Source organism: Antennarius striatus, chromosome 2 (genome assembly GCF_040054535.1).
Source record: "Antennarius striatus isolate MH-2024 chromosome 2, ASM4005453v1, whole genome shotgun sequence".
NCBI lineage: Eukaryota > Metazoa > Chordata > Actinopteri > Lophiiformes > Antennariidae > Antennarius > Antennarius striatus.
In genome coordinates this window covers 24,987,835-25,008,918 of record NC_090777.1, presented here as the reverse complement: position 1 = coordinate 25,008,918, position 21,084 = coordinate 24,987,835, and the positions used below count along the sequence as shown (strand labels likewise).

At 47.6% G+C, this 21,084-nt stretch overlaps 3 protein-coding genes across 7 annotated transcripts in view; 1 reads left to right on the top strand and 2 right to left on the bottom strand.

Moving 5' to 3' along the window:
• Positions 1 to 13,998, bottom strand: part of acap3a (ArfGAP with coiled-coil, ankyrin repeat and PH domains 3a) — a 38,426-nt gene extending 24,428 nt beyond the window's left edge. For 3 of the 5 annotated variants that reach the window (XM_068343749.1, XM_068343767.1, XM_068343776.1), the window contains exon 1: positions 13,598 to 13,993. In XM_068343749.1, the coding sequence (XP_068199850.1) occupies positions 13,598 to 13,644 (47 nt within the window). In that variant the 5' untranslated portion in view covers positions 13,645 to 13,993. Of the gene's footprint in view, positions 1 to 13,597 lie in introns of all 5 variants that reach the window. The other 2 variants (XM_068343757.1, XM_068343784.1) reach the window with 2 other exon arrangements.
• A 3,216-nt stretch (positions 13,999 to 17,214) lies between these two features.
• On the bottom strand, positions 17,215 to 18,809 carry LOC137601849 (PHD and RING finger domain-containing protein 1-like). The gene is made up of 5 exons (XM_068324295.1): positions 18,771 to 18,809; positions 17,859 to 17,995; positions 17,665 to 17,756; positions 17,397 to 17,599; positions 17,215 to 17,276 (listed from the first exon to the last, which is right to left on the bottom strand). The coding sequence occupies exons 1-5, from the start codon at positions 18,807 to 18,809 to the stop codon at positions 17,253 to 17,255; spliced, it is 495 nt and encodes a 164-aa protein (XP_068180396.1). The 3' UTR covers positions 17,215 to 17,252.
• A 385-nt stretch (positions 18,810 to 19,194) lies between these two features.
• LOC137611359 (lysophosphatidic acid receptor 6) lies at positions 19,195 to 20,943 on the top strand. Its single transcript, XM_068339512.1, has 2 exons — positions 19,195 to 19,319; positions 19,879 to 20,943. The coding sequence occupies exon 2, from the start codon at positions 19,968 to 19,970 to the stop codon at positions 20,928 to 20,930; it is 963 nt and encodes a 320-aa protein (XP_068195613.1). The 5' UTR covers positions 19,195 to 19,319; positions 19,879 to 19,967; the 3' UTR covers positions 20,931 to 20,943.
• The last annotated feature ends 141 nt before the right edge of the window (positions 20,944 to 21,084 follow it).

The window sequence follows — 21,084 nt, the reverse complement described above, 5'->3', positions numbered from 1 at the left end:
TCAAATGGCCAGATGTCACTTATAATCTAACTCAGTGTAATGTAAAATAAATTTAAGTACTCCTTAATGATAAATAACTCTGAATTTATTACTTATTCAAGTTACAAACATTATAGTTGCACAGAAAAATATGTTTGTTGTTCTGTTAAAACGTAAATCCTTTTAATTTGTCAGGTTATGAAGAAAACTCCATCAATCAGGAATGAAACTATTCAAGTGAATAAAGAAAACCAACATTTAACAGAAGTTAGGATATTAATTTTGTTCAACATGGTCTTGTCCAAGATAAAAAGGGCTTACTTACTGTACTGTGGGAAATGTTGTTTTGGTTGAAGCACCTTTTGTTCCTATTTACTTTTCTGACCTTTTATGCTCTGGCGGGTCACATTAAAAGATTCAGTAGGCCACATTTGGCCCCCGGGCCTTGAGTTTGACACATGTGACCTAGAGTGTCTGAAGATATCTTCATTCGCTCTCAGGTCTGCTTTTAGGAGCCGTCTCTTTTTTTTAATCACTGACAACTAGTTTCAGCTTCAGAAAATGAACTCCGGTAACTTTTGGGAGGTAAAGCTGAGGTTCCACAATGAATGGAACTCAATCTTCAGACTTCTATCGCCAGCCCAAAGCGCACACTTCCTGACTTCGATATAGGCTCTACATCGATGATGAAAACCTCCTGTGGTGACTTCAGACGTCAGAGAGGAGAGTGTTAAACTGTTGGAAGGCACCTTTAAGGAAGACACTTGCATCATAATAAATCAGAAAGGTCTGGAAGGCCGCCGCCTTTCAAATCGTCCGTCACACAATGACGAGCTAGCAGCTGTATCAGATTCTGGTGGACTTGTCGGGACCTTGAACCACATGTGTGCGTATTTTCAGACCGTCCCTCGGCGACACAACCGGATCTGGAGCCGTCAAAAGACCAACGGGTGCAGGCCGTAAAGCGTCAGGTGAGCCGGGGATAACATTCCCACTGAATCTAAGCAGATGAATCCCATCTTGGAAATGTGCACATGGAGAACAGAGAGGCATTCTTCAGCACAACCATTCAAATCAAAGCAGACTTCTGCAGCCAACAGTTATTCCTGCAGAACCTCCTGCCAGGACCGTTGGCTGATACGTCCAGGATCCCAGTCGAGTTCTGGTTCTCATTTCAGTCCAACTCCAAACTTAAAGGAGAAGACGTGATCTTTCTTTGTCGACAGGTAAGCTAGCTTAGCTTAGCATTAACAGGTCAACATGACTATGTCCATCAAGCAAAAAGTTCTAAGGCTTTATTTGTTGTTTACCAAATACAAACAACATGTTAACATGTTAGCTTTTGGGCTTTAGCGGTATCCTAGGTGGAGCTTATGACCATGAACCGAGCCAGACCAGCTGTTTCTGTTTGAAATGAGCTAACTGGCTGCCGGCTGGAGAGTTTTCCATCCTCCCCTCTGACATCCAGAGAGATGACACACTTCAAGAAATACATCAACGACACGGAACATTATAGAACTGATCTATATGATCGATTATACTAGCTGTCCAGACAAGGACAATCTCTCTGGGACATAACTACAGGTGAGGCTGCTTGACATCAAGATATGGCTCATTAAAATCCATAGAAATGTGTTCCTACAAGAGACGTCCCCTAGCTGTTGTCATGTCAACCAGCGACCAAAACGTTTGTACAGTTTTCTCAGAAATTATCCTGAATTGTTCCCTAAAGTCAATGCAGTAGCAGATTCGTCACTCATTGCTCACTCGTCCACTCATCCCGTAGAAACTGGCTGCTGAACCCTTCCGTGACCCCAAGGTGACCCTGACGGATCAACACAGCCCCTGGTGAAAGACTGGCAGTACCCTGTGACCCCCCCCAAGGTGCCGCCGGAAACTAGAGCATCTCAGGGTTGTTTTTCCCGCCAGAGAACGCCATCAGCCAACGGAGTGAACGGTCAAACATCTGTACCAGCTAACTTTAGCCTTTAGCTAGCCTGACAGGTGAACCAGGTAAACCACAGCTAACGGTAGCCACAGCTGAAAACGTTTCTCTCTGCCGCCTATGAGTCGGATCCGACCGGATTTTTCCTGCGTCAACATTTCTAAGCTTTAACTGCAGGTCAGCTGTGGAACAGACTTCTTCTGCACAATCTCACCTTTCATTTACAGCTGGCTGGATTTCACAAGCAAAGACATCTCATTCTTTCTGAGGGAACACGTCCCCATTGCGCAATAACATCCAACCCCCACCCCCCCAAAACCCCCAAGAAGCATCTTGAGCTGTGGAGAGAAAACAGAAGAATAGGACTATTATTCTGTTCATCCCCCAGGCTGTGATCAGAGGTCCGACCTGGATGTCGCTCAGATTTTGAGGACTTTCTCTGAAACAGCTGGGGGCGGGGGTTTGAATGGCATCCAAACTGCCTGGGGGGGGGGGCTTTGGAGGGGGGGTGTCCAAACTTTTCTGCTGTGCAATAGAAAATAAAGAGATTTGCTCTCACGCAATCAAATGAGACCCAAGAGACTTTCACAGCGTCCAACCTCATGAAACGATCAATGAGCACGATCGATAGATTTAAAAATCAATGTATCTGTTTATCTGAAGGGAATGAAATCTGGGTCACCTACATTTATTATATTTAATCACTTTTAATCATCTTTATTACTATATTATACATATATTATACTATTAGAGTTGCTTATTATATACATAATGACTCAATAGTCTAGACTCTTCTTTATTGGCAAGTCTCTGTTAGCATTTTGAAGCATTCCCAATGAGCAGCGTCAGCAGCAGGAATGCTAACACGACAGCAGACTGGATTTGCTGGATCATAAACTTGTGAGTTCATTCTTGAAGGGTACATTTAATGAGCCTCGTTCAGTTTTCCACAAACCCTCCAGGTCTCTAAAAGCCTCTGGAGTTTGGTGGTCAGTGTGCTAATAGCTGCTGATGCTACAACCGCAGCGCAGGAGATCTACCGATGACGCTTATTCCAGAATAAGACGACCGAGGATCACCTCTGAGACAGACGTTTGGTGAACTTCCTGCTGTTCTTGGAAGTTTGTACAATGAATGGGCGTGCCACCAGCGAGTCCAGCGCGACCTCGAGTCATTGTGGGTCGGCGGTGAAGTCACTCTGGAAACCCAAAAAAAACGTCAGCTCCCACTTTCACCTCAGCGGCAGGAAGAACCAACAGCCCCATTTAAAGGACGAAACATCAGTGTGAAGAAAAACCACTTCTGGTGTGACGCCACAGTCTGGAACTAGACTGACCCAATCCCGCACTGAAATGACTGTTTTTATTCAACATACCACGGTGTGTTTAAGTGCTTGTTTAGAAACACCAAGGCGTAAACATCTTATTTCCTTGATTAATTCTTCACGTCTCGTGTCTTTGGAACTCACTGGAGACGGTGGAGGAAAAATCTCGTTGAGACGCCACAATGGGTTTTGGGTATCGGGAACAAGGTTAGGGATATGGAATGAAGACACCTTCATTCCCGGCCCCCTTCTTCAAGTGGTGAAGATATAAAAGGTAACTTCAACAAGCTAACATGCTATTTATTTGCTGAGGAGCACAAGTTATCATTATGTATTGGTACATCTCCAGTAGCATCGGAACATCGGTTTCTTTCTTTTGGACTCTTGAAAATCAAGGTCAAGACAAGAAGACAACGACCTCTGGATGAAGGGCGGTCCATTACTTCAAATGTCAGATTAGCGCTTTAATGTCGGCCGCCATCAGGCTGTCTGACAAAGTTGGGCGTAGGCCCCATGCATAGCACAAAGCCAGCTTTATTGATCCATCCTCCATCAGCCCATGGGGAAATAATTCAGTCAGGGAGCCAACAGACAGACAGACGGACGTGTAGAGGAAACGGGTTGACACCACCCTTCAGAACCAGTCTGGTCTCCTGACATCAAAGCCGACTAGAATGGAGTCCAAACCCAGTTTACTGTGGAACAGGAGGATGTGTTGAACGTCACATGTGTTGAGAAGGTGAGCCGTTGACAAGTGGGGGTTAACCGAGAGAGGCTGACGGATATGAGAGGTCTTGGCTGGCGGTGTAGGTTTATATTAACTCGGGGTGGTCCTAGATGACGGCAACACACAAAAATGTCAATGAAGACGGTTGGGACGACGGACCTAGAACACACACACAGCATCCAGAGGAGGCCTGGACAATGTCCCATTGAAGGGAGGAAGACAATGCAGCCTCCAGACGCTGGGATTCTCCCAGAGCTCACAGTTCTCCAACCCGATTGGTGCAACTTCAGAACATTTTGGTGAAATAGCTGAATTCACTGAGCCAAAAAGCCCACACAGGCGTGATGCGTCCGGCGGGGGTGGGGCTTAGCTGGTGAGTCTTGCAGGCATTTTTGTGGGCTAAACATGCAGCTTGGCTGGGACTAGAAAGACATACCAGACGTGTGAAACATTCAGCTACTTCCTGTCTGAGTGTCTGAGCGATGGCGCTCACCGAGGGAAAGGACATGTCGCTTCCAGAGGAGTCTTGGCCATTCCTATTTCATTATGAATGAGCAGAAAACATGGACACCACCTGGAAGTATCATATTTGGGACAATCCTTCCACACCTGCCTGGGAGACTTGCCTCATCACATGGAACCACTGCTGGTTCATCAATCTTATGGACACTGCAGTGTCGCAAACTTCCTGGTTTCCACCAGGTGTTTCCTCTTGAGTGACGTCAGAGACACGCCCCCCGTTATCGCCGTCTGGGTTTGCTGCACGACCTACGACCCCTTCCCAAACCGTCCACGACCTGGAAGTTGATGACTCCTGTGTCAACTCAGACAGAGCTAACCTGACCTTCACCCCACTAGCCAGGAAGCACAACGCAGGGACAAAGCCGGGGAGGATGCTGGGAATATTAATTGATTTATTGAACTTTTGGCCTGTGTCACATGTCCTTTGTTTGTTTGTTCCTGGATGTGGGACCGGTCTTATTGGACTCACTTTTCTGGAAGCTATTCTACATTAGATGATAGCACCACCTCGTAGCTAAATGTTATAACAACGTAGCACAAAACCACTCAATACAACAAACACCTCTAATGAGTCTCTCATCAGCTACGAGGTCAAAGAAAATCGCATGAGACCAGTCTTTAAGAAAAGAGTTGCCAGTCTGGTCAAACCCATTTTTATTTTACTCGTTTGTCTCACATAACTTTAGATGTTCCTCTCATTGGCTGAAGCTGAGGACCAACAAAACTTCTTCAAGATTTTAAGAGTGATCAAAAGGTAAGACCTCTCATGACTGACATTACCAGGTAAAACTGTCCTGGACTATCCTGAAGTAACCAGCTACTAGATAGTTCCATTAGTCTCCCCTAAAACCTGGATAGACAACAGGTTTGCCCGTCAGGACATCTTTGGGATGACAGGAAACAAAACCATCCAGAGACAATATTGGATTTGTTTCTACATCGCAACCAACAATCCGAGGAAACAGAATCCAACCCTGTCAACCCTAAATGTGCAGAAAACGATGACAGAGCGAAGCGTAGCATGAGATCGCTGCCTGTCCTCAAACAACAAGGAACGGAACAAGAGTCTCCGGAGGACGAGAGCTGCAGAGGAAAAGAGCAGACTATCACAGTTTGTGGAAAAAAACAGGAGGAAGTCACGGCTCATTGGCAGCTGCATGAAACCACGCTCTCCAGGGAGAATCACAACATTAGTCACCAGAATATGATGAAAATTATCCAACGGAATGCAACGGTCATTTTTTTGGAAATACACAAAAAGCCCAAGAAATCGATTCAACCTGGAAACGCTACGAACATTTGTTTTAATTCTGGTTAATCTGCTGGTTATTTATCAGCTGATCAAGTCCCGCGGGGACGTCTTTCAATGTCTCCTTTTATTTCGATTACCAGTCCAGAATTGAAGAAAATCACAATTTAGTATTTTCTTCTAAAAATATCACAGAAACAGGAAAAATTTCCAGCGTGATTTCCCAGATTTGAAAGTCTTATTCGTGTGATCGACAAACAGAGAATGTTCAGAAACGATCAAGCCTTTATTTGGGCCGCATTCAAAGCTTGAGCTTGTTTGGTCCAACATGAGTTGATTGTTTCTAAAGTCTGATTTTGACCCATGAAGACTTTAAACCCACGTATTAAAGGTTTGAAAAGCAGAACGTTCTCACGTTTAAGAAACTGGAGTGATTCTTGAATGAAACCTCATCGATGACTTAAATATTTGAATTTTCGAGTCGTTTCAGGTCATTTCAGCAAACATGTTTCTTCACTTATCCACCATGGTCATAATGAGGAACGATCTCATGACATAATGGTGGTTAAGTTTTATTATTGCTGAAAGCTGCTGAAGGGATGAGTGTCATCATGGGGGAAGTCGGACCCCTCGTTTCACCGCAGATTTGCCCTTTGCTCCCAACCTGCCCTCAACATTCAAGCAGACTGACGCATTTCCTGGCCTGTCCCTAGACCCGGTTCTGGATCAGCCACGACCAGAAACCGGCCCCCGCACAGAGAGGAAAGGCAGGGAGGACGGAAAAGGAGAGGAGAAGGGGAGAGTGATGGAACAAATCAGAAACAGATGCTTCCACATGTGATTCAGCATTTGGAAAGTGAGCAGACATGGAGCTATGGGAGTCTGGAGCCGTTCGGTTCCACAATGGAGCCGGTTGGTTCTTCCATGGTACCTGTTGGTTCTTCACTTTTGGGGCAAAGGCTCCTCATTGGACGCTGTTTCCTCCTCCCCAGGTGACAAACACGCCCCTGTGAGGCTGTATGCCCGGCTTTACGCTATTTCCCATGGAGTGATAAACACGCAACACAGGCTGATGTTGACACACCTGGAGTCCCCCCCATCCCACACCCCCAGCCAGATGGCATTCAAGCATGAAACAGTGACTCTGTTGGTCATGAAACATGTTTGCTGAAATGACCTGAAACGACTCGAAAATTCAAATATTTAAGTCATCGATGAGGTTTCATTCAAGAATCACTCCAGTTTCTTAAACGTGAGAACGTTCTGCTTTTCAAACCTTTAATACGTGGGTTTAAAGTCTTCATGGGTCAAAATCAGACTTTAGAAACAATCAACTCATGTTGGACCAAACAAGCTCAAGCTTTGAATGCGGCCCAAATAAAGGCTTGATCGTTTCTGAACATTCTCTGTTTGTCGATCACACGAATAAGAGTCTTCTGCGCATGCGCGAGCAGGCTGCAGTTTCCTCTGCTCAGAGCGAGTTTGTTTGCATAATTTTGCGTTTTTTTTCTATGTTTCTGTGTGTATTTTTTTTCTAACGTAAAATTATATAATGTATAGTGATATGCTAGTGTACTCCAGGGAGGAGTTGATGTCCATGAGGGTCAAAGGAGACCCCGCAACACGCGATCTCATCCCCGCTGAGCTCCGACGGAGATATCGCGGATGCCGAGCGGGTCGAGTTGAAAGGACTAGACTAACGGCTAGAGCCGCTAACCGGAGGCGAGTCAAGCCCTCCGTCCCCTCCGTCATCACGGGGAACGTGAACTCTCTACCCAACAAGGTGGACGAACTGACGGCGCTGTGCAGGACTGATCATCGCTACCGGGAGACCAGCTTGTTGGTGTTCTCAGAGACGTGGCTAACTGGCGACGTGCCGGACGCTAACGTCCGACTAACCGGCTTCTCCTCCGTACGAGCGGACCGGGACACGAACACCGCCGGTAAGAAGAAAGGAGGTGGATTAATCATCTATACCAACGATAGATGGTGCCATCCGGGACATGTGACGGTGAAATCAACACTGTGTCACCGCGACCTGGAGCTAACAGCTGTTAGCATCAGACCCTACTACCTGGCGCGTGAATTCTCACACGTCATCGTCATGGCCGTCTACATCCCTCCACGTGCGGACCCTGAGACTGCACGAGAGACCATCTGTGGGACCACCTCTGCTCTTCGGACCCGGCACCCGGAGGCGCTCGTCATCATCACCGGTGACTTTAATCACGTCACCTTGGACTCATCTCTCCCCACAATGGTCCAGTGTGTAGACTGTCCCACACGGAAGAACAGAACCATCGATCTGTTCTACACTAATGCTAAGGAGGCATACACCGCCACCCCCCTCCCTCCACTAGGTAAATCAGACCACAACCTAGTGTACCTACAGCCCACCTACATCCCGCTGGTGAAACGGCTGCCAGCAACAACACGACAGGTCAGGAGGTGGTCCCCGGAAACAGAGGAGATGCTGAAGAACTGCTTCCAGATCACCGATTGGGATGTTATTGTGGGCTCACATGGGGAAGACATTGAGGGGGCAGCTCAGTGTTTTACAGACTACATAAACTTCTGTGTGGACACCGTGGCCCCTGTCAGGACAATCAGGTGTTACCCCAACAACAAACCATGGGTAACCAAGGAAGTCAAGGCTGTCCTGAACAGGAAGAAGCGGGCGTTCAGGAGCAAGAACGAGGAGGAGATGAGGAAGGCCCAGAAGGAAGTGAGACTCTGCCTGAGGGAGGCCAAGGAGGCGTACAGGAGGAAGCTGGAGAAGCAGCTGGGGCGCAACCAAGTGCGGGAGGTCTGGAATGGGATGAGAACCATCACCGGACACGGGAAAGGGCGCAGCACTGTGGAGGGGAATATTGAACGAGCGAATGAACTTAACAGCTTTTTCAATCGGTTCAGCTCCCCCACCACTCCCGGCTCCTCGTCCCAGGCCTCTCCTGGCCTACAGGCCTCTCCTGGCCCTACAGACCGCTCCACTGATGCTCCCTCCTCCTGTGCTTCCTCTCCTTCCACCCCTGCCACTTCTCCCGAGCCCACTCCAAGAACTGCGAAGCTCAACGGCCCCACCTCAACCACTGGACTTCCAACCTCGCCACAACCTCCTGCTCCCACCACGACCGAGACCATCATCACTGCAGACCTGGTGACGACAACGCTGAGGAGGCTCCGTCCCTACAAGGCGGCTGGACCAGATAAGGTCTCCCCAAGACTCCTCCGAGCCTGTGCTTCGGAACTAGGGGACCCCCTGCAACAATTGTTCAACCTCAGTCTGCGGCTGGGGAGGGTCCCGTCACTGTGGAAGACCTCCTGCATTGTCCCTGTACCCAAGAAAGGACGCCCTACTGAGCTCAACGACCACCGACCGGTCGCTCTTACCTCCCACGTAATGAAGACCCTAGAGCGACTGGTCCTGGAGCTCATGCGTCCACAGGTGCAGGGTGCTATGGACCCTCTCCAGTTTGCCTATCAGGCCAAGGTTGGGGTTGACGATGCTGTCATGTACCTCCTCCACCGCACACTCTCCTACCTGGACGCCGGGGGCTGTGCCGTCAGAGTGCTCTTCTTCGACTTTTCGAGTGCCTTCAACACCATCCAGCCCCAGCTCCTGCAGGATAAACTGACCTCCATGGCTGTGGACCCCTACCTCGTGAGCTGGATTACGGACTACCTAACGGACAGACCCCAGTACGTCCGTATGGGGGACTGCTTGTCTTCTATGGTGACCAGCAGCACGGGGGCGCCACAGGGGACCGTTCTATCCCCCATTCTCTTCACCCTCTACACATCAGACTTCAAGCACAACTCGGATACATGCCACATACAGAAGTACTCCGATGACACCGCGATAGTGGCATGTATCCGGGAGGGTGATGAGGGGGGGTACAGGGCATTGGTGGCTGACTTCGTGGAGTGGTGCCAACAGAACCAGCTCCAGCTCAACGTCTCCAAGACAAAGGAGATGGTTCTGGATTTCCGGCGGGCACCTCCCTCTCCACAGCCGGTGATCATCAATGGCAGTGAGGTGGAGGTGGTAGAAAACTATAAGTACCTGGGACTGCAGCTAGACAGCAGACTGGACTGGTCACTCAACTCCAACTGTGTGTACAAGAAGGGGCAGAGCAGGATGTACTTCCTAAGGAGGCTGGCCTCCTTCAACATCTGTCCTAAGCTCCTTTTCATGTTCTATCAGTCCGTAGTCTCCAGTGTGCTGTCATACGCCATTGTGTGTTGGGGTGGGGGGGCCAGGAAAAGAGATATGGACCGTCTGAACAGACTCATCCGCAGAGCGGGCTCAGTGGTCGGGCTGAGCCTGGACTCTGTGGATATGCTTCTGGAGAGCAGGACCATGTCTAAAATTAAGGCCATCATGAACAACACCAGGCACCCCCTACACACCACCTTCTCCCAGCAGAGAAGCACCTTCAGTGGCAGACTGCTGTCACACAGCGCCTCCACAGAGAGGCTGAGGTCCTCCTTCGTGCCCCGTGCCATCAGGGGGTACAATGACTCTCTCAGGAGGAGCGGGGGGGAGGTGGCGAGGTCAGCACGAGGTTGAAAATGGATTTAATTTAATTTAAATTTAATTTTATACTGTTGTATATATATATATATAAAATTTATTTTTTATACTGTTTTTATATTTTAATTCAATTTTATACTGTTTATATTTTAATACTGTAATATTTTTAAATTTTATACCGTTTATATTTTTAGTTATAGTTTAGTATATAAGTCCTGTTAGTGCTGCATGTGCCTGTCTGTTAGTGTAATGTATGTCTTGTGGTATGTCCTGTGATGTCAGTGTTTCCTTTTCTCCTGGTGTTTATCCAGTATTATTTGTTAAGTAATGCCTGAGCAGTGGATATATGCAATTTCCTCCGGGATTAATAAAGTATCTATCTATCTATCTATCTATCTATAATTCTCTATTCCGTGTCCCGTCTCACACACATTCAACTCCAGCACAGAACCATCAAATCTGAACCCGATGAGTGATTTCCAACCCACCGCTCCAACATCTGTTCCTGCGTCACGCATTCTGAATCGATAGCGACTCGTGATGGAGGTTGAGCAACGGGTCAATGTTCTGGGAATGCACGCCGTCACATGTTGCCCATGGTTCCACTTTACTTTCTGTATGCTGAAATAAAAAAGTCATGGTTCTACATTATGTTTCTGCTTCAGCACACAGGTGACAGCTAGCTAACCTAATTAGATAATAGAGAAGACTGGTGAGACAGCGGCTCACACCAAAAGAGGACATTTGTTTTGTGTTGTTCTGTCTGGTTCTATGAACCCAAAGTCATGGAACACTTCAGCAAACATTCAGCTCAGATTCCAGTAGATGAGATTTGATCTTATAATCAGCAGCAACCCGGATTGGATGACATGAAGGCCGCGCTCAAACGTGTCTCCAGACGGTTCTGACTTTTACAAGCGGGAGGAAACACATGATCCAAACAGTCTTTGGTGAAGTGGAGCCCTTCTTCCTCAGATCAGGGGAAAGTGGATTTTCTCTTATGACATTTAAAGAATTGAGATCAGATGTTCGGCTCCCATTAAAATAATCTAATCTGCTGCCCTGCCCCTTTCCCCTTGACAGGAGACGAAGACACGGGATATCAGCATTGAATGTCTTCAGGGGGTTCAGATCCATGTGACCCCCCCCCCATTAGTCACTGCTGATCTCATTCGTTATTTACTATGACTCATCCATCATTTGGGGTCAGGATGTTGCCATGGCGCTGATTCCATGTGCAACCAGTAGCCCATCTGAAAGATCCAATGATACCCCCCCCACTGGTCCGTCGACCCGGTTAGTGCAGCGCCGGTTCCTCACCGCTCTTTGTGTGAAATGTCTCGCTGTTCATTGAATAGAACTGAGAGGGACGGCCAGCGCCCCCCTCCAGGACAAAAGGGTCGCGATGACATCATCTCTGCATCCCTGAACATTTAAACGGGGATTAATCTCCATTCACACAAATCATCAATCCACTTCCTGTCTGCTGCACTGGATGAACACCTTCAAACATTCCCGCTTCAGAAGTTCCCTGTGAACGATTTTAATTCTAAAAACAGGAATTCTGTTGAAGTCATCTCTGAAACCATTGGTCATCACTTCTTGGAACCAACTATCTGACATTCACACCCATTTCACTTGCGTTCCACAAGAACCGTCAGTTGTCATCAGGACAATAGTCTTAAATACATCACTATGATTCGGCTATGATTCTTGGTGGGAGGATGACATGTGGGTCCAAACCCTCATTATGATCCGTGTATCATTAGATCTGTTTGTTCTCCTTCGTCTCGGGATGACACCCACTGGACCCTAACACGTTCATCCCACAGGTGTGACACCTTTGCTGTTGAGGGGTTTCAACATATGAATGTGGGTCAATCCCTGATTAAGACAGATGAGCCATCAAACGACACACTGCTCCTTTAATCCCGTCACTTACATGACCTTGAGTCATGAGTTGCTGGAGAAAGAGCAAAAAGACACCCCGCAACCCTAACCTCCCAACCCTAACCCTGTAACCCCACAACCCTAACCCTCTAACCTTCACCCTTAACCCCCTAACCATAACCCCAACCCTAATTCCCTAACCCCCAATCCCAACCCTAACCCCAACCTTAAACCTCTACACTTAACCCTTTAACTCTCACCCACCAACCCTCTAACCCTAACCCTCCAACCCTAGCCTAAAAGTCCCAAGCACTGGATGAATAAAGGTTCTATCGGCGACATCATCTGTGGTCCAGACCTTAACGATGTCTGTGGATGATCAGCTGATAGGGTGGATGTTACAGCGACCAGCTGGGCGCCAGCTGAGTGTTTGTTTTTATTCAAACAATGGCACACCCCTTTCTCCACTGTGGACTGGCCCAGTTTAGGGGGGAGGACTACCAGAATGACCGGAGGGTCGTGATAGAATGAGGCTAGGGTCAAATACAAGAAGAAGAAGCAACAAGACCAGTCGGAGGGAATTCCTCACAGCTTCCTGCAGATCCACCTGGAAGAACAGGTGCCCTTTATTCACCTGTTACACAGGAAGTCGTTACACACGCCGTCACCCCACCGCTCTGTCCCAGGAATCCCTGGGTCAGGAACACCTGGACTCCTTAAGTTTATTCAAACATCCTGGACAGAAAAAGACTGGAGGACGGGTCAGAACGTTTTATCCTGTCGGGCCGGAGAGATAGATCAGAACAGAATCTGAGCAGGAGGAGGACGAGGAGGAGGAATATTTTTATTCCAGCTCAGTATAAAAGATAACATTGCGGGACCGCTTCCAATACATTGATTTGATTCAGATCAATAAATAACCCGGGTCCTGGTTCCTGATCGGGACCGACCCGAAAGACTCCAAGCATCACATAAACCGAGAAATCAGCAGAATCTGAACTCCAAAATCAGCTGACTGATCAATAATCAATGATAATCTACTTTTTTAGGATCAGTCCCCCAGAACTCCACCAGCACCACCTTAACCCCTTCAAAATGGTTTAGAATCCACATCTGGATCACATCAAGATCCGGAACAAATGTCGTTATGTTTTCCAGACTTCTCACAAACAAACAAACAAACAAACAAACAAACACTGAATGGACGTCATTCTCCACGGGTCTGTTGTCGTCTTTTCACATTGGCAGGAACCGAACCGGTGACGTCATTCGTCACCATCACTTCTAATTGATCAATGCGAAACGGTGGCAGGACGAACACACGTGACTCCAACGGACGAGACACACGTGACCACCGGAGGGGGGGTGGGGGGTGGTGGTGATCAAAAACAACAAGCAGCATCTCCGGCAGGTAACGGGGGTCTTACCTGAACCGGGGAGAGTCTTTGACACATTCCTCAAAATCCACCGTCATCGTGACCCGGACCGGACAGCTTGTCACGTGTTCAAAACACGGGTTTCATGTCCCGGGTCGCGGAGAGAAGAGTATCCGACACGGCGATCCTTTCCTCCTGTCGCGGATCCTCCTGTAGGTTCTTCTACTGTAGGTTCTCCTCCTGTTGGGGCTCCTACTGTAGAGACTCCTCCTGTAGGGACTCCTTCTGTAGCGGCTCCTAATGTAGAGCTCCTCCTGTGTGCCTCCTCCTGTTGGGGCCGTTGCGTCCCCTCCTGTTGCGGTTCCCTCACGGACTGATTCCCGCTCTGAGGCTCCTCACTTGATTCTGGACCTTGTGCTGCATTTAAGGGTTCCCCGTTAGGCTCGGAATTTATAGTACCACAAAGGACGTGCGACTCCAACATTGAACATTCAACGAACTTTAAACGCACCATTGTGTTTATTTACTTGAGTAGTTCGCATGTTTGCATGAAAATATAAACTGCAATTTTCTTCCTAGTTATCTTTATGTAATTAATAAAAGATGTTTTAAAAAAAAACAAACCCCCGACTGATTATTAATCCTCTTGACGGAATCTGTGCTCTTCATCGTTATCTGAGGCTCTTCATATTCCATGGATCACAGAGGAGGTCACCTGTATACGGGACATGTGTGTAATATTACTTTTATTACTAGGTAAAGTATCTGGATGCTTCTCCGAGTACTCTGATGATCGTGGAGGTCCTTGAAAGCACCATATGTCGAACGCTGTGTGAGGAAGAGCACGACGCTGACGTCACGCACCAGCTCGTTTGACTGGGCGAGGTTAACCACCAACAGGTTAACACACATGGGTGTAGACTAACTACTGAATTATGGAATTATATCGGTTTTTATGTTTTAATTGTTATATTAAAAAAGGAAATGTGCTTTAAATAACTTGAAGTAAAAAATGGAAACGATTTTTTAGTATTTTTGCTGAACAAAAAATAATCATCTGTGATGCGGCATGAATTCCTCTTTATGTCCGGTCCGCATCTTTTATTCGTGTGTGAAAAGCATTTCACGTAAAAGCACCACTCTATAACTCCAGACTTCCAACACATCCACGGATTGCCATGTCTGCCTCCTTTCCCACGCAGCAGTTCAATGAGTGAATCCATTTCCTACAAGCTATTATTAATTCACAGGAAATGGGAAAGCGAGGAGAAAAGGCTCCTGCTTGGGATTTCACTGCAGGTTTTCACAGAGCGCCATTGTTCGCTATCCGGTGTTTAGAAAGCAGCTTGGGCTGCGAGTGGCGGTGATGTCATCCCTCGTCCCAAGGACGATTGGACCTAAGACCGCCCATCAGAATCCTAGAAGAACTACACAGATGGTCAGGTGACCTCTGGCTGTCGCTGTCACTCTGGACGTGTGGTGCCAACCCCTAGGCCTCCATGCAGGGCAGATTCTGTTAGAGCCCGACTTCCCATTTTTCCTCGCCCCTGTCCTTGAATTAATCTGAAATCAAACGTCCCACTTCTTCCTTCAGGAAGCTGCTGAGTCGGCATTCTTCTGATCTGTGCACGCCGCTAGAGAATGATCTGTTACAGCAGGACCGGTTCAGGGTCACCATCTCTGCTGACCTCTGACCCCTCGGACGCCGCAAGATAAAATCAGTCTTCACATTGACAAAACTGAGAACCTTTAGGGGAGGGGGGTCACACTAAAGGTGGAACCTGCCATCAGTGACTTGACGCTTGTCTTCACACGGTGGTGGGGAGAGGAGCATCGACTCCATGTTTTCTTTCTGGGAGAGACATGAAGGTTTGTGGGAGGGTGACCTACTTTTGCCCCCCACCCCACCCTGGTCTGCAGAGTCTCTGATAACACAGTTTAGCACGTTCTCCCCTCTGACTGCAGGTGCCGGCATTCCGCAACCTACGAGGCATTCAGATGCCGCCTGGATGTTCTGCGTGTGAGCAGCATCGTGTGTGTGTGTGGATGCATGTTTAAAGTGAGTGTTTCCTCCAGGGAGGGTGGAAATGAGGAAATCATTTTAAGCTTATACAGTTTGAAGAGTGTCAGGAAAAGTTTGATGCTTTTTAACTTCAGTATCAGCTGTTCCAGAGTAAAACAATGAATCCTGTTCGTCGGAGGAGAAGCGACGATTTCAAACATCGTCCAGTTTAAACGGGTTTGAAAAAACAAGTTCTAAAAGTTCAGCTTCCTGAAACACATCATCAGCGACAGACGATGACATCACCTGAGTCCTGTCAATAAAGTCTGTTAGCATTCAGGCCTGACAGGAGAGACACCAACGAGATCATGTCAGTCAGAGTTTCTTCAGGTCTGATTATGGGCTGCCAACGGCAACAAGGTTTTTCGTGCCGGTAGCCCCAGATTTAAACAGGAAGAACAAATATAGATCTTCATGTTCGTGTTTTGAGTGTTAAGATTTTTTTTAGTATTCATTGGCTGCATTTTATTTCTGGACAAGAGATAGTAAAATTCTTCTTCCGTGAACGTCTCAGACAAAATGAGATTTCCATCCTGGATCGGAAAGTGGATCTAAAATCTAAAGCTGCCAATCAATCAATATTTAAACCTCTGTTAAAATACAGAACTGGGAATAAAGATGTTATGTGAACAGAACAAGGAACGTTCTCCAGAAGTCCTCAGGTGAAGATCCGATGGAACACCGGACAGAACGCTGACGGCTTTGCTTTTGTTCTAACATGTCAGCTTAATGAAGGTGAACGTTTGTTTCTGTGCTCTTTGTTTGGGAGGGAAAGTAGGGCAAGACGAGCTGCAGGCTCTTCAGGCCCCGCCCACTGGGTCTGAACACACACATGGTTTTTCGGACACGTGCGAGCTGCGGTGTCTGAACGTGACGTTGGGTCATTTAGTTGATTTCTCATCTTTCCATGCGTTTATTTTATTTATCTGGTCCGACTGCTCGGCGTCAAGGAGACAATGAGATGCTCCGGCAGGAGGAGATCCCGAGAAACGGCTGAGGCTGGCGTTGCTAGGCGACAGAGACTTAGGATGAGGGGATCCTGCAGAAGAGCAGCACTGCTCCCCATTGGACAGTGATTATCAGACTCCTCAGCTTCATCACACAGAATCTGGACCTGTGTCCAACTCACTGATCCAGTCACAAACACACTGATAATAATGTTAACGTTCCCGTCTGAGGAGCCAGCAGGTCCACAGACGTTAAAGGGGGAGGGGGGGCAACCGATCCAGACTGGTGCCTCGTTTTGGTCTGATAGGATTTAATGACTAGAGAAAAGTCTGGATTGATGTCCTGCGTTTAAACCCAGGAGGACATGAAAGTCCACACAGAAGAGAAGCACCAGGAGAGGTTCTAGTGGTCCTTCAGCTTCAGGCTGATTGATGGTACGATGCTGCCACCAACAGGTCGTCTGTGGAACGACACTCTCCCCCTGTGGGAAGTCTCTCCATCCAGATTCTCTCCATCCTCCACCGCCAGGAGCTCAAGTTGTGCTCTTCTTTCTTTTTCTCTTCTGATTCTGTGAAACCCAAAAACATAGCGTCAAACCTCAAACAATGGACTCTAAAAGCTTAGAGGAGGAGAACCGACATGATGTCTCATGACTCACCCACTGAGGCACCGTTGCATCTGAGGACGCAGCAGGCCTCACAGCAGGTATCCAGGTACATGCTGAGGAAGAGGAGGAAACGGCATCAGCAGGGAGTCGGGAGGGGTCCATGTGCACAACAACACCTACTCAGAAATTTGGTCTGATTTCTGGATGAATTCTCTCTGAGGTGTGAAACTGACCCAGGAGGTCCGGTGCTGAGGACCTGGATCTCTTCTGGCTCTGCTCTGGATTCTCTGACTGCGTCGCTGCTCTCCGAAGGCGCCTGGTTGACTCTGGGGGGATGGCCGAAGGCGACTGGAGGGGGGCATGGCTTCATCTGCTTCAGCAAAGAGGTCCGATAGTTCTCCATCACTGATTTCCTCCTCGAGTTCCACGGATCCATCTGCAAAATCACGTGTGTAAAACTCACGGCTTTAGTCCGTGATGGTTACACAGCTTCATATTTACCTGGATTCTGAAGAACAGCCACACACTCTGCACAGATCCAGCTTCCTTCAGGGTGTGTTTCTAGCGATGGTGCTAAACAGTCCATGTGACACCTAGAGGAACAACGTGACACACTTGTTGGCTTGAACCTGTGTTTATATCAAAGTGGTGTGAAACATCTGATGGAAGCCGTTGAAAGTGTTGTCAGGTCTTACCCTGAATCACAGATCCTGCACACCAGCAGCCGGCGCCGGTGGTCGCCACGTCCACATTCCTCACAGATAACTGAACCGCTCCTCTCCTCTTCATCATCATCAGCATCATTTTCTTTATTGGGGGGCTTGACTTTGATCTGCAGAATCACAATCAGTCAAACCTCCAGGCTGCACACAATTCACACATATTCATAATACTTTAAAGAAGGCTTCCTTTAGCACAAAAGAAATAATCACCTTCCCTTGAATGTCCCCTCCAGGACACCGTCTCTGGAGAATGACAGCAAAACTGATGCGATCCACAGGACAGGTGGACAGGTGTAACTTGTTAGGCTAAGTTAGCTCATTAATGAAAATTAGCGGCCAGTGTTGTGAATCCGGTTTAACGAAGTAAATATTCTTAAATTGAACAGTTGTTTTAAATAGCGGGTTATAATTTTGACGTCGTTTATTACATTAATCTATACTTCGTAAGTCGTTTATTGAAGCATTAAGAGCCAGTTTTGCAAATGAATTCAAGTTCCGCGCTTGTAATGACAACTTCCGGTCATATTCAAAATAAAAGCATGAAAAAAATGTCTGTTCTAGTCTGATTTTTTTAATATCCCATTTTTTAATGTCTCCCTTTTCGGTGGAGAATCATTTATACAACAACAGAGGATCACTAAAAACTGTGTAATTAACTGATAAAGCAGTTTGATCTGGAACCGTACAAATTCTTTCCAGGATCAGTTCCAGACATCAGTATCCACACAGAAGTGCAGTCAAGAAACATTTGGAAATTTTGAAAAATAAGTGAAAGAAAAGAAAGTTCCACAGTGAACTATTTTAACATTATTGAGGCAAAGTTGAGAATCTAAGTTGATGCTGCCTGTTGATTGTCATCTCCCTCTTCCTCATGAGCCTACTCACATCCTCCCTGACCTCAACGTCCCTCCTCCATCCCCTCATCCACCTTCCAGTGGACAAAGACAGGCTTAGCATGCATCAGATCAAACTTGTGGTCAAGGTGAGCCCTGGCCTCTGGACCATGATCTGGTCTTTACCACCCTAACCCTAACCCTGAACCCATGGGGCACCAGTTCTCACACTGGATGGAGCGTTTGGTCTTGATAGTGGTAAATAAAGCACTGACACATTTGGCATATCTTCTGACAGACGTATGAAGAGTCTGAGCATTTCATCTCTAACTTCAGGACCTCTGTGAACGGGGAAGTTCCTTCATTATTCTTGTTCTTCTACTGTTGAGGGTGGGTGATAAAATTAGACCACAGATCAGACCATGTTTGACTGGGGCTTCCTGCCCCTCCCTTCACGCTACACTTACAATACAGGAAATTAAAATCTGCTTTACACCACCATCATCACCGCAGCGAGACGCGCCGCACAAAGTACAAGACAACACAGGTTTGTCATGTGATGCAGCGTCCTGCTGAGCCGAAGGAGTCCTAAAGCAACTTGGTGAGTCTCCAAACAATAAATCAAATGTTCCAGAAATTATTCTGGACAATTCTTACTTAAATTGTGGTGAAATCCCCTGAACAACCTATGTTAAGTCTAACCGTTGTAAACCTGAGTCAAATGTTTGCCTTTAATGATGAAATATTAAATGTCGGTGCTTTTAAATCTAATACTATTTGGGAACAGACGAACATCAGGTGTCTATAATAAACGGTAGAACTTTCAGCTGAACAGTTTGTGTTCAGGTAGAAACTCTTCAGCCGCCATGTGTTCTTGTTTCAGGAGACATTTACGAATGAAGTGGAAACATTTAGAATTAAACATTTAGAATTAAATCCACTGCAAAACTTTTCATATTCCGTTACTTTACTAAATAAAACAGTTGGAGGCATGATGTTCACCCATGCAAAGAAATCGTTCCTACGCCCCCTACCCACTTCCTGTCATCCTTTAAATTGTACTCAGCCTCTGAGAAAAGGTGTTAAACAGTAGATGTTTCTACCATACTGTAAAACTACAAGTGGAAAACCTGACTGGAAACATTTCTGTGTGGCTGCAGTTTCAGAGCGTCTGAAGCCTACGGTGCAGCAGCGTTTCTGAGAACCAACCTACGCCCTGTTGGGTTCCATTTGATGCTGAACGACCAGGATGGACGCCTCAAACTGCAGCGTCCCTCCAGGGGACTACCAGCACTACCTTTTCCCAGCTATCTACATCCCAGCTTTAGTTTTCGGACTACCGGGAAACCTGGCCGCCCTGTTTGTGTTCGCCTTCAAGACCTCCCCCCGCACCTCCTTCAGCATCTACATCAGCAACCTTGCTCTGGCCGACATCGTCATCCTCTGCGTCCTACCATTCAGGATCCACTACCACGTCCACGGAAACGACTGGATCTTCGGAGACGTGGCCTGCCGCGTCACAGGGATTCTCTTCTTCGCCAACATCTACATGAGCATCTGCTTCATGACCTGCATCTGCGTGGATCGCTACGTGGCCACCGTCCACCCTCACACCTACCTGCGGCTGCGGAGCCCCTTGTGCTCCGTGATCGTGAGCGCGGTGCTCTGGTGCGCCGTGACGGTGGCCATCCTCGTCTTCATCCTCATGGGTCCTCTGGAGACCAATCACGACAAACCAGGAAGCCGCCAATGCTTTGAGAACTTCGCCAAGACGGAGTGGAACTCGCGTCTGGCGGCGTACAGCGTCCTGTGCCTGACCTTCGGCTCCCTGCTGCCGTCGCTGATCATCCTGGTGTGCTACCCTCTGGCGGCGAGGCGCATCTCCAAGATCAAGACCAAAACAGCCCAGAAGGCCGTGAGGGTCATCTATACCATCCTGGCTATAATGCTGGTCTGCTTCCTGCCCAACCACGTGGTCTACCTGCTGAACCTCCTGCGACACATGAAGGTCATCCAGAGCTGCTCCGCCACCAACGCCATCTACAACGCCCGGCGGGTCACCTTGGCGCTGGTTGTCCTCAACACCTGCCTGGACCCGGTGCTCTACTACGTCACCACCAGCCACTGCAACTGGAAGCGTGTTAAGATGACCTGGCTGTGGGGGAGGATGAGGAGGAGGAAGAGGGGCGTGTACGTCGTCACAGTGAGATGAAGGCTCCCCGTGTCTGCTGTGATGTCATCGCTGATGATGTCACTTGTGAAGCTACATTTCTTCTAAAGTCTTCATTCAAATTGGCTTCATGCATCGCAATAAAGGGACAAATCAAATGAGGCGTATATTTTTTTAGAGCAGATTTATAAATGAG

What these genes read in the sequence shown, in the direction of transcription:
- LOC137611359 (XM_068339512.1), top strand. Translation starts at nt 19,968, where the DNA reads ATGGACGCCTCAAACTGCAGCGTCCCTCCAGGGGACTACCAGCACTAC.
- LOC137601849 (XM_068324295.1), bottom strand. Translation starts at nt 18,809, where the DNA reads ATGAGGGGATGGAGGAGGGACGTTGAGGTCAGGGAGGAT. An exon ending in ACGTTGAGGTCAGGGAGGAT is followed by an intron (nt 17,996 to 18,770) that starts GTGAGTAGGCTC and finishes GTGATTCTGCAG; the next exon opens with ATCAAAGTCAAGCCCCCCAA. An exon ending in CTCAGCACCGGACCTCCTGG is followed by an intron (nt 17,277 to 17,396) that starts GTCAGTTTCACA and finishes CCTCTTCCTCAG; the next exon opens with CATGTACCTGGATACCTGCT.